Source organism: Diplodia corticola (assembly GCF_001883845.1).
Source record: "Diplodia corticola strain CBS 112549 chromosome Unknown scaffold54, whole genome shotgun sequence".
NCBI lineage: Eukaryota > Fungi > Ascomycota > Dothideomycetes > Botryosphaeriales > Botryosphaeriaceae > Diplodia > Diplodia corticola.
This window is the reverse complement of record NW_017971533.1, coordinates 194629-208199: the sequence shown is the minus strand read 5'-3', so window position 1 is coordinate 208199 and position 13571 is coordinate 194629. Positions and strand designations below refer to the sequence as shown.

Here is a 13571-nt window from a genome sequence, read left to right as displayed (position 1 = left end):
ACAAGTAAATCCGTTGTCCTTTACATTCAAGGCTCGGCACTTCCCACTAGATTAATACTTATAGAGCTACAAATAATCTGAAAAGGGGTTTGGTGTGTCAGAAAGGTAAAACCAAAAATCAGTCCACGTACCGAGTGAACGAAGATGCTGGGACCACCTCTTTCAACCGCTACCTTTTACCCGGTTACACTAGTGGGCCATACCTCATCTGCACATCTAAGCATCAGAAGCGTTCCTCGCTATCGTTCTACCTACTATCCACTCTTGAGCTGGACCGGTGGGTAAAAGCGGAAGAACTCTATGGATAAACATGTATATGGACGATTACATTTACTTGGTATTTCTTAAAGGAAGAAACTTGCTCATCGTATATAAGTCTTATGGTATGCTACCGTTGGTCAACTCATTCGTGACGATCAAAGCATAAATCGGTATGGTCCTTCCAGCTTCCGGTTTCGATTTTGGTTCATCATGTGCGCCCACGCCGTCTCAAGAATAGCAGCAGCATAGGGGTGTAAATCAAGTATTCTAATTTCAATTGCCACCGAGGGGGGTATGCCGCCAGTGAAACCAGCCAGAGCCAAGACTCCTAAAAGCCCAATCAGAACGAAGGAAAGGCTTGTCTCCCTTATACAATCCCTTTTCCCACATCCCCATCATTGTCATACAAGCAGCGCATTAAATTCGTCGTCACACATACGTATGTGGGCCATTGGCTCCCTTCCTCGTTTCATCGTCACGTTTACTTGCCAGTTCCGTTCGTTACAACGCCACCTGCCGTGTCCAGCCTCTGCACGAATTTCTTCACACCGGTCCACTCTTCCTGCCTCAGGTTGTCTTGCCCTCCCAGCTCAGCACCCACCTCGAAGACGGTGACGACGCCGTCAAGACCGCCGGTAGCAAGGCGCTTGCCCTCGTTCTTCTCCCATGAGACCCTGTTCAGACTGCGGGCCATGAAGTTGACACCACGCTTGTCGCTTGGAGACGTCTTGGCAACGGGCACCTCGACATCGATGTTGACGTCCCAGATCTCGAGACTGCCGGCGCCATCGACCAAAGCGAAGACACCGGGTTTGACGGGCGACCAGCGCGCGTCATAGACGAGATCCTCGCGTACGAACTCGTACAACGGTGCTTGCGCCTGCGGGGCGCTACCAGGACCGCTCGACGCCACAGTGGCCGTAGCCGCCGGCGGGCGCACCTTCCACAGCTTGACGGTCCAGTCGACACTAGACGACAGAACAAGGTCGCCCAGATCGATCGGACCACGGGCTGGGTGGAAGTCCAGCGACATGACAGGGGCGGCGTGGCCCCGATACGCTACACGGGTATCGACGCCTGCCTTGGCGCCTGCGCGGTCGTAGCGGTGGCAGGGATAGATGGAGCCTTCTTCGGTCCCGGCAAGGAAATAAGTGGGATCAGCTTGCGGGAAGGCAATGCACGTAGGTGCCATGTCCTCCGTCTTCGCGGGAGGCGGCGAAATGAGCTCCAGGAATTCCTGCGGTTGGGAAAGCATGTCAACCGTCCAGCCGCAAACCACACCGTCGGTGGAGCACGAGATGATGTTGTTGGCGTTTTGCGTTCCAACAATGTCAATGGCATAAACCGGATGTGTGTGGCCGGAGCCGGTGAGGGGTGTCTTCTGCACGGGCTGTGACTTGGCACGCGTGTCCCAAAGAAGGACCTGGCCGCTGTATGCACCGCCAATGATGAGGTTGGGATGGAAGGGCGAGAACTGAGCAGTGAGGATATCGGACTGGGCGTGGAAAATGTATTCGGGACGGTCGTGCATGTGCATATTCCAGACTTGGATGAGGCCATCGGGATCATGCGGTGCCGACGGGTTCTTCGTGTAGGAAGCCAGCACCAGCTCCGGGAACTGCGATTCGTCAGCTGGCATGTCACGCACTAGTTGACCAAGAGAGCCGGTACCTTTTGCGAGAAGCTGAGGTCACTGATCATACGCTTCTTGCTCCACCGCTCGTCGTAGAATTGTGTGATCTCGCGTACCCGCCGCCCCTTCTTGCCCTTTGCCGTGCCGAAGCCATCGTCATCGTCATCCACCTCCTCAACCCCGGCCAGCGCGTAGTCTACGAGGAGGTCGTACTCCTCGTCTAGCGCTCGCTCGATGACTTTGCTGGACCGCTCAACGAAATCCAAGAAATCGTCCGAAGAGGTCACGGCGTTGAGCTCCTCGTCGTTCAGTGCCCGGGCGGGGAATTTTGGCTCCGCCGCGTCGTCGTCAACAGCACCCTCGTTCTGCAGAGCCTTCAGCTCCTCCTCGATTTCCTTCCTCAGATTTTGACGCAGCTCCTCGTCCCTTTGGCGCTCCATCCTGCTCATGCGCTTGCTTGCTCTCTTTGCCTTGGACGGGGACCAGTCGGGGCCGTCCGGCTCTGGTTCGGATGTGGAGGCCACCGACGTGCGCCGCTGAGGAGGGGTCCATGGCTCTGTGGTCTGCACACCTTTGCTGTAGGTGATGATCTCAGGCTTCGGGGTCGAGGGGGACTCGTAGACGGTGGTGAGCGGGGCAATGGTCAGCATCTGCGGGACGGTGGTGGTCGTCGGAGTGGAGGCCGGGGGCGAGCTCGTGCTGTCGAAGGTCTCGCCGGCGATGCTGGACAGCTGGCCGGCGCTGACGACCGAGGTCGGCCTGCTGCCCCTGCCGCCGGCGGGCGACGAAGGGTCCCTGGGGCCACCGGAGCCAGGACGGCCCTCGACTAGGCTCTGGATCAGGTTGTCTAGCTCGCGTCTGCTGTCAGCTCGGCTCGGGGTGGGCGACACTAGCTGAGAAGACACATCAGCAGTGCAAGACACGGGGGCAGCGGGCGGGGCGTACATCGGACGCGTCGGACATGCTCTGGCGGCTGGCGGTGAACTCCTTCTGGCGCATCTCGCGCTGGCGCTTGAGCTCGGCCAGCTTCGCCTTCTTGGCCAGGATCTCGTCGCGCCGCTGCTGCATGGTGGCAGCCGAGTGGTCGGACATGGCTAGGGCGGGGCGGCGGTTTGCGTGGGGGGTGTTGGTGGGCGGCGGACGGCAGCGCGCAGGAGGCTCCGTCCAGATCAGGGGCGCGGGCGCGCAGCGGGAGTCCGGGGGTGTTTTTCGAGTGGGCGTGTTGGGCGGGCGGGCGGTCTGGGGTGCTGGGCGTGGGAGCGTGGAGTGCAGTGTGCTGGAGAGCGGATGATTCAGCCAACCAGAGGCAGGGCCGGCCGGCGCCTCGGAGCGAACCGCTTGACTTTGTCGCATCTGCTCGACACTTCTGCCATCACATCACCGCCGAGAAAAGCTGCCCCGGAGCCCCAACGCCCCCAGCCCGCCATCGCCGCGTCTCTGCTCCATCCGCCCGCGACTCTCTGCATCGCGGCTCCGCCATTGACCTGTCCGCCCGCTCGCCAGCTTATCGCTTCCCACGGCCCAAATGGCATCGACGGGGGTTAACGTAGGCCGCTCCCTCCCCCTCCCGCGCATTGGCTGCCGCCATCGCCCTCAAGCCCCCAAGCCCGCTGTGTTCCTCCCGCTGACGCGCTCTCGCAGGTCCTGAGGTGGTCTGCGCTTGGCCTCGGCCTGTTCTACGGCGTCTACCACCAGGCCAAGCTCTCCTCGCAGGACAAGCTCGACGCCATCAACCGCGAGTACCAGCGGAAAGAGGAGCTCATCAAGAAGGCCAAGGAGGAGTGGACCAAGAAGACCGCGCCGCCGGGCCGCTCTGGACGTACGTGCTGGACCCGCGGACCAACGGCAAGTGCTGACCCCAGTGCCTCTCGCAGTCATCACAAACCCCGAAGATCCCAAGTTCGACCTGGAGGCATTCCTGAAGGCGAAGGCCGAGGAGAAATAAGCAGCACACCATGGAGCGGGATCTTCAGCACACGCGCAGTCGAGACACGGAGAGGTAATAGGCGAAAAAAGACAGGGCTTTGCGGAACGAGCGAGTGTGTCGCGGCCCTTGACCGTTGCACTGGGAGGGCTCACGGATGTAACACCTGTACATTGTACAATATAGACTTCGTCGTCCGTCCGCCCGAGTCCAGCGGCTACTGGAAAGAATTGGGATTTTTGTCATTTCCGGGCCCCGGCTGCCCAATGCAGCATCTGAAGCGGCCCGCGGCCAGCAAGCGACGGCGATTTCCACAGCCTGCCTAGTCTTGTTCGTTTTGACCTTGCAAACCCCTCGGAATCTGCGGCTATCGCATCTGACACGGCGCCTGTGGCACCGCACACGATTGGTCGAATGCATGCCAGAGTGACAGCAACCAGATTTGGCCATGGAAGACGACTAGGCTTCCTCGTTGAGTTGTGTGAGGCTGATCGCCGACAAGGTAAGTAAGCGAAGACCATTTCACTTGAACAGGGCGCTCAGTGGATCTTCTCAGTGTTATGTTATCATTGCGTGTGCGTATCCATATCCGTCGTTGACCCCAGAGAAACCCCAGAACACCGTAAAAAAACAAAAAAAAACAAGACCCTCCCTAAACTCCGCATTTCATGGTTCTGCCGCCGACTGCCGTGGCGGGGGTGCACGGCTCAGGCAGCGGCATCCAGACTGAAGTAACACTCAACGCCTTCCTAACCTCTTTCTGGCATGCATGTCGATGAGTTCCAACCAGGGCCATTATTTGCTGGCGGCCACAGTGTCCATGGAACTTGTGCTATCCGGTGCGTGATAACCGTATTGCCTGGCATATGTCATCCTCCTCGACGGCGCCAGGTTCACTGGCACTGCACCGGCTTCGCGGGCACACATTGGAGGGAGCGAAATGGTGAAGGACTCGGCAGCGCGCTTTGGAACGCACGACCTGCGCTTAGAAGCAATGGTTGATTGGTCGAAGCTTGCGGCCACGGGGGAGACAGGCGGGGAGTAGTCCCCGTCTTCCTTATCGGGGTTGCTGCTCTCGGAAAAGCAGGACGCCATTGACCATTTGGAGCCACGGCGGCTCTGGCTGTGGCTGCTGGTCAAGCTGAGGCTGGCGAAGCTGCTGAAGATGGATGATCGGCGGCGAGTCTGAGTGCTCCGTCTACGCGAAGTGGGCGAGCTCGAAGTCATTGCGGAGGAGTTGGACATCAGGCTAGACGTCTTGAAGTCGAAGGTCTCTGCTGCTGTTGGTCGTCATGGTTCAGAGTGGTGGTGAAGAGGGGCTTACTGCAAGCGATAAGACGGCAAACGCAAAGCAGGTGAGTAGCGAGTGTGCTGAATGCCTCAAAGCGACTGCTGCAAAGGGCCCCTGGAGCTTCCGAGGTTCTGAAAAAGGAGAGGAATGGAGACAGAGATGCTGCTGATCAACTCCAGGTCCGGATAGGAAACTGCTGCTTTAAGAACTGAAGGTTTCCTGAGCGATGATCAGGTGTAAGCTGGTACCGTCTTCCCTACCGGCTACAGACAGCTACTACGGGAGTGCTTCCTGTTTACCGCACCATTACGTACGCTACCTGGTAGCACTATAGACACACCGAGCTCTTAGCGTTGGCCGCGCCATTGAGGCGCAGCTGCTTTCGACCACTGCGAGCTCGCTCTAGTAAACGCCACCGCGCAACCACCTCGTCTTTGTCGAACATCCTATTCCATACTCTATCTTCCGGACGAGAAGTGACCCTTTCCGCCGTTCACACATCGTGACCATGAATCTCGGGATTGGACGCTAGGATCACCATTCACGCGTCAGTCTATATCATTCACATGTCTTAGAAGGCGTCAATTCGAACAGCTCTTCGAGATGAATGTTTTACCGATGGCATTGATGCTCTTCAGTCTCACGGACACAGTGGCTGCAACAGGGCTCAATGGTGGCTGGCTACCAAACCACTGCCTTCCTAGCATCGAAACGCCTGTGTGTTCCCCGCCGTCGATTCGGAAATGCGCCACAACGGAATCCCCGACGAGCTTTTATTCTCAGATGAGCTTACAAAACGCTCACCATCCAGACCCTCATACCTTTGCTCTATAGTTTCTCCGACGCTTCTCCATGACGAGCAGGCCCGAATGACAGCTACTGCCATAGTTACTATGATCGGTACAGAGCAATGGCGCGTTACCCATCTTCACGGGGTCCAGATTCCCGCTTGCTAGGGTGACGGGCATCGATCGCCATTTCCATCCCTTGCTTCCCCCGCGGGTGGCCGGCGCCACAACACTTTAATAATGCTTGCAGCTTTTAAGGCTCCGCGGACCGTAGATGGCTTGACGGGAAGGATCCCACCTGAACCATCTGTACCAAGGTGTTTTTCATACTCACACCGCCTCACATAAGGCTCCTTCCGAAAGCTTCTCGATGTTATGGTGTGGATTCACACCGTTCCAGCTCCCTGTGCATTCCCATCTCCATCACTAGGCCCATACCACTCGGGAATTCCGAATGCTCACAGCCCCCCCCTGATGAGTCTGACAATGGCGATCAGTAGATCTCGTCTCCAGCCTTACTGTCATCTCGGTGACATCCATCCCAATAAACCAAAAAAACAAAAAAAAACAATCACGATGTCCAAAGCATGTCTCTCGAAGGACCACATCAAAAAGACAACGAAGTCAGAATGCTTCAAGCAAAAGCCTGTCTTGGGAATGCAGCGGACCAAGAACTAGTTGACAGCACTGTTTGGTGTTTCTTGGGACGGGTTGCGCTAACATGGACATGGCGCTGGCGCGGCCCGGTATGTTGCGCTATGGCATTTAGTAGAAGGTCACGACAGCCTATCATATGACGTCCCCGCTACTACCCAACTCACCGGCATGTACCGTCCTCGGCAAGGGCAGCGGAAAATGGAAGGAAAGCTATAACCTCCGTCCTTATTAGCGACCCTGTCATTACCCCCAAAAAAAGAAAATTGTCCGCCCCAAGCTACCTGTGGTAAGACAAGAATCATTATTAGAACCCCAGACGAATCACGATTAGCTCTTCGTACTCGGATATAGCGAACGGATTTTAAATGCGGGCGTTGCCGGCCCTGTCCAGCCTACTCCGCAAACGGCCAATCTCATCAAAGGGGATGAGATAGATGGAGAGGGTAGTCGGGTACCACCTGAGGTGTAGATTGGGCGGTGGTGTCAGTCCGAGGTCCGGTCAACAAAGATATCCCCGCGGCGCTGCATATCGGATCGATCCATGACAGGGCACGCAAACACGGCTGCTGCGTGTTTGCGAAAATCATTGTGAGCTCTCTCGACACCATCATCTCATTGACACGGGAGTTCCACGCGTGGGTTACAAGGCACTACGTGCTCTTACGCCTGCTTTCTCTGGTACCACACTCGTGGGAACGTGGGATCCATCATCCATCAACTGTTTGATAGATACTATTTGTGGGAGAAACTAAATGGTTCCAAGTGAGAGAAAACAAACAACACGTGGGTATCTTGGCCTCATTCATTCATCCCTTTCCTCGCCGAAACACGCGGTACCCCCTCTTACTTCACCTTGGTTCGCCGCTCCTCAACCACGCGGGTCTCCACCTCGCCTTCACCGGGTTGTCGTTTCCCTCGTCACTTGCCCCGTCTTTCTCGCGGACAGCGGTTCCAATGTCAATGCCAAACCGTTTCCCACCCAAAGAGGACCTGCTACCGCCCCCATCGCCCACGCTACCATCCCACCGCCCCATGCTAAACACCTCCCCATCGAAGACGCCCCTTTCTTTCGACTGCTCGTCGGACATCCACTCGGCGCCCGGCGGGTGCGGCCGGTGTACAGGATGGTGCCGGTCAAGCCAGCAGCGTCGTCGTCGTCCATTTCGTCACGCTTCTCTGTCGACCCGGCGGCTCCGTTTGGTCACTCTCTCATCTCGTTCAAGGGCTGCGCCAGAAACTGCGCGTACACGGTTTCCGCTTTGCGGAGCAGCCTCTGCTCGTCGCGCACCAGCTCTTCTTTCGGCACGCCGTCCACACCCCACACGGCGAGGCCGTACAGCGTGGCCAGGCCTTCGTCGGTCTCGTTGCGCGGGTTGGGGGTTCGTCAGCTTGTACGAGTCGCCCCCGCTGGTGACTGACTTCCAGTGGTCGTGACTGAAGATGATGGTCTCGCTGCGGCGATGGGCGGGGCCTCGGGCGGATGGACGTCGATGTCGACGGAGTGCGCTGTATGGCGCGAAGAATCTGGTTGCAAAGTCGAGCATGCTGAAAAACTGGCCTACCGCCGCCATCATCAGCGTCGGGACGAATGTCCATGCGTAGTGGATGTATCAGTGTCGTATCCAACCGTCACGCTAATGGCTTCCAACAAGCCGCTCGACAACACAAAATCGCAACGCTGACAAAGACGTGCGGTTTGCCCAACGATGTGAACAAGCTGAATATGTTCATAAGCCCGATATAGTCGAGGAAAAGGCTGTCATCAGACCGCTGTTGGTCCGTATGTCCAAAGGTAATAATAGTCTCTCCTGGCAGTGCTGAAGCCATTATGTTGACTTGATTGGCTGAACAAGACACCCAGAGTAATTCTAGTCATAATAGAGAAGACCATAAGGATAAACAAGAAGATTTTACGGAGAAAGCACGGGTCCCACAGATCGTACGTAGCATGGTTAGGCGTAGCGGCTTGTAGTGTCGGCTCAGAGCCGCGACCTGGAGAGAAAGGCATCCTCTCCTTATCTATTGAGTCATTCCCCTTGGCTCTCTCGCCTCTTCCACCGCGCAGGCCACCAGCGTCGTTTCGCACCTGGCACCTTTCCCTTCTCAGCAGTCCCTATATCGATCCCAAACCTGCTTCTGCCCGCTTGGCCGTCACCGCCAGAGGATGACCTTCCGTCGTCATCACTCACCCCACTTCCGTCGCCCCACCAGCCCATGCTAAACACCATTCCCTCGAAGACGCCCTTCTGCCGCAATTGCCTATCGGACATCCACTCCGCGCCTTCAGGTATAGCCGCAAGCAGCTTGGACCCCGCCAGCAGGCTGGCCATGGCTGCCACACTGCACGGATTCTTTGGCAGCACTTTCTTCGTGTCCAGCAGCGCGAACGTCAGCGCCGCGCAGACAAACATGGCGGCGAGCAAGCCCTCCAGGATCCGGGTCGACACAGCGCTCTGCACCAGCCGTATGCTGGTCCTGTCCGTCAAATTGCCCTCAAACGCGACGGCACCCGCCGACGTGACGTCGTCCCCGCCTAGCTGCTGGCGATCCCAGTTGAGCACCTGCGCCATGACCAGCGCGTACGTCGACTCGACGGCGCGCTGGAGGTTGCCGATGTTGTCCGGGCCAAAGAGCTCCGCCACAGGCGTGCCGTTGCGGCCGTAGATGGCCAAAGGGAAGATGCTGGCGAAGTCCTCGTCCGACCGGTTGACCGGCAGCGGGTTGGCGAACGAATATCCCGAATCCGTGAGGAAGTCGGGCATCTGCCCGTCATAGAACACGCTCGTCTCGTTCTCATCCGTTGTCACGGGCGAAGAGGTGTCGAGCTCCCAGCTGGGAAGCTTGAATGATGCCGTCGCGTTGACTGTCTCGACGTACGGTGAGCACGACAGGTGGGTAACGCTATCAATGGTCTTGTTGTCCACGTGCCCGAAGGCGACCATGACGGCTGGGCAGCCTGGGTATACCCTTGCATCCAGCGCGAACACATCGCCGAAGTAGCCCGTGCCACTGAAGTATTGGTTTTGTCGTGGGTCTCCGTAAGAGCTGTTGGGCTGCGAGAGAAGGTAGGGTGCCAATTCATCGCAGTAAATCTCAGCATGCGTGGCTGGAGTGCAGTTGAGATTGCCTCGAACAGCGGGAAGAGCCAAGGACACGCTGCTGGCATTTACTGCTGCTACAGATACAGCGGAGCCGCTGTCGTCAGTGATGCTGGACGCGCTCTGCGAAAGTTGCGGAAATGCGAGGTCTTGATGTGTCCAGAGCGGCTCCGACAGATTGTTCGCGAGCACGAGATTCGCGTATGCCAGCCCATTACCTGTGGTTGTCGTATTCGGGTCGAAGTTGTCGAGTCGAGCGAAGCTGGCGGTGTAGGCTGTAGGCGCACTCTCTGCGTTGAAGAGACCACTGACAACAATGGTCAGAAAGGGGGTCAGCACCGCAGCCATTCCAGCGGCAACAACAGTGTACTGCAGTTTGCGAGCAGCACGACATAAAGCGGCCACGGTGACCGAACGCATGTAGTTCTCCATGATGCTCTTTTCAGCGGACGCGTTGCCCTTCCGCAAGTTGTGGTATGGGTTGAACAATTTGGCAGTTGTGTCGAGCATGGCGAATGTTTGGCCCACGGCGACCATGACAGCAGTCGGAACGTACGTCCAGGCGTAGTGAACGAACAAGTTGGCGTCGTCTACAGCCAGTAACCCGTTGTTCTGTGAGGAATACTGGTAGAGGAGTTCCAGTGTAAGAATAAGAGCCAGCGGTGCTGAGAGTACGAGACCTCGTCCCAGGACGGTTGCCACAAAAGGCCTGTACCAAGTTACATCCTTGCTCTGCTCCGCCTCCGCCTGGTCAGTCGTGGTCGATGCCCGATGCTCGCTTTCCGCACTCTCAATCCGGAAATGTGGGTGGCTGCTGTGCGCCGAAACTGTCGCGCTTGTGCTAAATCGATGGGTTTGAAGACGTTGGTCAATGTCCTTGGTGCTCTCCAGCCCACTTCCTTTCAGGTCGGACACTACTGCAGTACTACGCGCCAAAATAGTGGCTAAGCCTGCTATAGTCGACGGGTCGCGTGGCGTAGCGATGGTAGGTGATTTGAAAAAGAGGAATGATGTCGCAAGGATCAAGATTAAGAGGAGAGCCTCAATCAGCCAGAAGGACAGCGCATGCAACTGGAGCCGCGCCTCCCTCGACACGGCGACGCCTGTAAGTGGAGCCTCCGTAGAATTCGTAAGGTAGATATTAGCGAACTGCGCAGATGTAAGGCGAAAGAGTCGGATCAGCGCTGCTTGTGTGGTGTTTGCGTCGGTAGTGAGGCTTGCTTGCGGGATTGTCGCGTTAATCAGAGCCTCCATGTTCAGAGTTGAAATGGATCTCTCAGTCTGTGCGACTGTCTGTGCAAATGCTTTCAGAATATCCCAAGAAGTGACATTTGAGAGCGTAGCTGCCGTCTCATTTCCATAGAAGGAGATGGAGGGTGTGATTTCGCCATTGTTGTCTTTGTTCAGTGCCACGCTGCCTTTGCGAATCGAGTAACTAGGCGCACACACAAGGCCGAGCGATGGGCTGAATGTGGGTGCCGCTACCTGCAAGGTCAGACTGCCGAGTGTGAACGGAACGCCTGGGGTTGGCTCAATCCCGCTAGATGACGTAGTAGTCGCGAGGCTCTGGCGAGTTGATGATATGCCGAGATCTCCGTCGTCGATAGAGATCACGGAGGGGTCAGAGGTCTGCCTGGTAGTGTGCGAAGAGGTCTCAGCTGTGATGGTAGATCCCGTTGTCGAGGTTGGCCTTGTCGAACCCGCACCGCCGATTGTTTGGATGCTCACTCCCGTGCTGGCCTCCTCTCTGGTAGTCGCGTCTCGTAAAGTGGTCCAGCTGTCATCAAGCGAAATATCTTGCGGCGAGCGCCTTTCCGGGGTGGAAGCAGCGTCCTTCCACTCGCCCCAGACCAAGACGAAACGACCGGTGTCCTCTTCCTGAGGGTTCAAATTGCTGCAAAAGCTTCCGTTGTAGCCAAACGAAACGCCGTCTTTCACTGATATGTAAAGATTCTGGCATGAAGACGCATCCATTGTGATCTCAGCCTGTGAATGTTCGAGCCCTGTTGAGAGAGGAAGGGCTTCGTCGAGGGTGTTCGTGTTGTTGCCATACGATTGACCAATTCTAAGATCCGTCACGTTGGCAATCTCACATGACAGATCGGCAGAGAAGACGTCGACGGAGGCGGTCATGTTGAAAACGTCGTTTTTAGGTGAGTTGAACCATTGGAATGCGTACCGGTCATGAGTACCGTTCGGATAAGAAAGATTGGACGCGAGGACGGCATAGGCGTTCGCGGCTGGTTCGGAGCCCGCAGTGGCTGGGATGGAACCGGAAAAGACGCTCCAAGCAGTCAGGTCCGCGTCTTCAGCCCGGATCGTGGTTTGGGTTGAAATGAACAGACCGCTGGACAAGACGGTGATGGCCTGGATCAAAAATGTTCCCGCAAGCGCCGAATGGACAAGCCAGTGTCGGTTTCGCAACGAGCTGATTAGGCCAACGACGTTCATGGTGTCGATGTAATCGAGCAAAAGGCTCTTCCGCACAGGCTGCGGCTCTTGAGCCATCAGAACCCATGGCGTCATCTGCTTCGAGCGGTACTCAACCTGTGCCCAGAAGGCAGCGATGCTGGTGAAGACTGCACATGGCGTTAGCTCGGCTCGTCCGAAAGGGGATGACCATGGCATTTACCGGCTGTTGGACCGTAAACCCACAGGTAGTACAGCCTCGAGTCGGCCGAAGTAAGGCGCTCATCCCGCGAGGAGAGGCCAAAGAGAATAGCAAGTACAACGATTAATATTACGAATAGAGCGATAAAAGACAAAAGGGCGGGGCGGCGGAGGAAAAAAGGCGTCCAAAGCTTGAGCCTCTCATCTTCTCGAGGACGGGAGAGAACAGAGGCTGCTGCACCTGGATACGTCTGGCCGGCTGAGGCGTCGTGAGAAGGCCTTTGCGGGGTCTCTGGGCGTTGAACTTGGGCATGTGGAGTCGAGACGCCGTATGCAGGGGTGCGCGGGGTGGCCTCCTCAGGTTGGTCGGTGTGCTCGTTGCTCGTTGAACCCGGCCGACTCCATGTTGGACTCGCGGGTGAGACAGGGGAGACTGGGCGCGACACCATCGGGACAGCAGCAGAGCGTGCATGGCCAAGCAGCAGCGGCGGCGGCGGCTGAGCGTAACCGTCGTTTTGAGCGTTCAGAGGTGGTGAGGCACAGCAAGCGATCTGCTGCAATAGCCGCCGTGCTACGCGAGAGACTCTGCCATTGGCCCAATCGGGCCCGAAATAGATGGTCACCTTCCAGCGCTGCGGCACCTCGCAAGGGTCTCTGTGAAGAGCTTTCACGGGGTTTGCGGCCTCTCGAAGAACATCAGCATCCTTTTTCTACTCCCAGCGGGCTTGGCGCATGGGAGATGCCAGAACGGCGCAGTACTGCCGTTCCCCTGGCGGACAAAGGCGCTCCGGGGCATGTTCATGCCAGCACGTCGCCGACAAGATGCAAAAAGGCGTGTTCGCAAGGTCGATCTGGGCCGAATAGGGCGAGGCACGCTGTGCTGTGCCGCCCGCACCAGTGTAGGCGAGTGTGAAGCGACATGGCGCCTCTACAGCGGCTAAGTCACGTGCGCGGCGCAGCAGGACTGCTAAAAACCTGGGGGATCCGGTCGACTTGGAGCGAACGGATGGCGCCCGCCCAGAGACGTGTTGCACCACCTCTCTGCACTCCGTCAGCGATACCCAGCACGTGCTTCGCCCTGTGCCTCGCCCTGTGCCTCGCCCTGTGCCCCGGACGACAGCGCCAACACCTCGACGCCGACGACCGCCCGACCACGGCTGGCCCCTGCCTCCCGTCGACACACCTCGGCCTGGTGCGCCCGTCAATGCGACCGCCAATGCGACCGTCAATGCCGCTGCGACGCCGGCTCGACTTGGACCTTGGACATGCGGGGCTGCGATCGCCCGGCGCGAGTCCGGCTGCAGCATGC

The 13571-nt window shown here is 57.5% G+C and overlaps 4 protein-coding genes across 4 annotated transcripts; 1 reads left to right on the top strand and 3 right to left on the bottom strand.

Annotated features, from left to right (window-relative positions):
• Positions 1-742: 742 nt before the first annotated feature.
• On the bottom strand, positions 743-2986 carry BKCO1_5400071 (cytoplasmic dynein 1 intermediate chain 2; the record flags this gene model as incomplete). Its single annotated transcript, XM_020277281.1, has 3 exons — positions 743-1879; positions 1933-2787; positions 2840-2986. 3 exons carry the CDS (start codon positions 2984-2986, stop codon positions 743-745), a joined length of 2139 nt encoding a protein of 712 aa, XP_020127180.1.
• A 433-nt stretch (positions 2987-3419) lies between these two features.
• Positions 3420-3839, top strand: BKCO1_5400070 (atp synthase subunit mitochondrial; the record flags this gene model as incomplete). The annotated part of the gene is made up of 3 exons (XM_020277280.1): positions 3420-3440; positions 3536-3713; positions 3769-3839. The coding sequence occupies 3 exons, from the start codon at positions 3420-3422 to the stop codon at positions 3837-3839; spliced, it is 270 nt and encodes an 89-aa protein (XP_020127157.1).
• Positions 3840-7755: 3916 nt separating this feature from the next.
• BKCO1_5400069 (uncharacterized protein) lies at positions 7756-8150 on the bottom strand (the record flags this gene model as incomplete). Its single annotated transcript, XM_020277278.1, has 3 exons — positions 7756-7904; positions 7974-8060; positions 8117-8150. 3 exons carry the CDS (start codon positions 8148-8150, stop codon positions 7756-7758), a joined length of 270 nt encoding a protein of 89 aa, XP_020127141.1.
• Positions 8151-8581: 431 nt separating this feature from the next.
• BKCO1_5400068 (uncharacterized protein) lies at positions 8582-12711 on the bottom strand (the record flags this gene model as incomplete). The annotated part of the gene is made up of 2 exons (XM_020277277.1): positions 8582-12231; positions 12285-12711. The coding sequence occupies 2 exons, from the start codon at positions 12709-12711 to the stop codon at positions 8582-8584; spliced, it is 4077 nt and encodes a 1358-aa protein (XP_020127140.1).
• Positions 12712-13571: the final 860 nt, after the last annotated feature.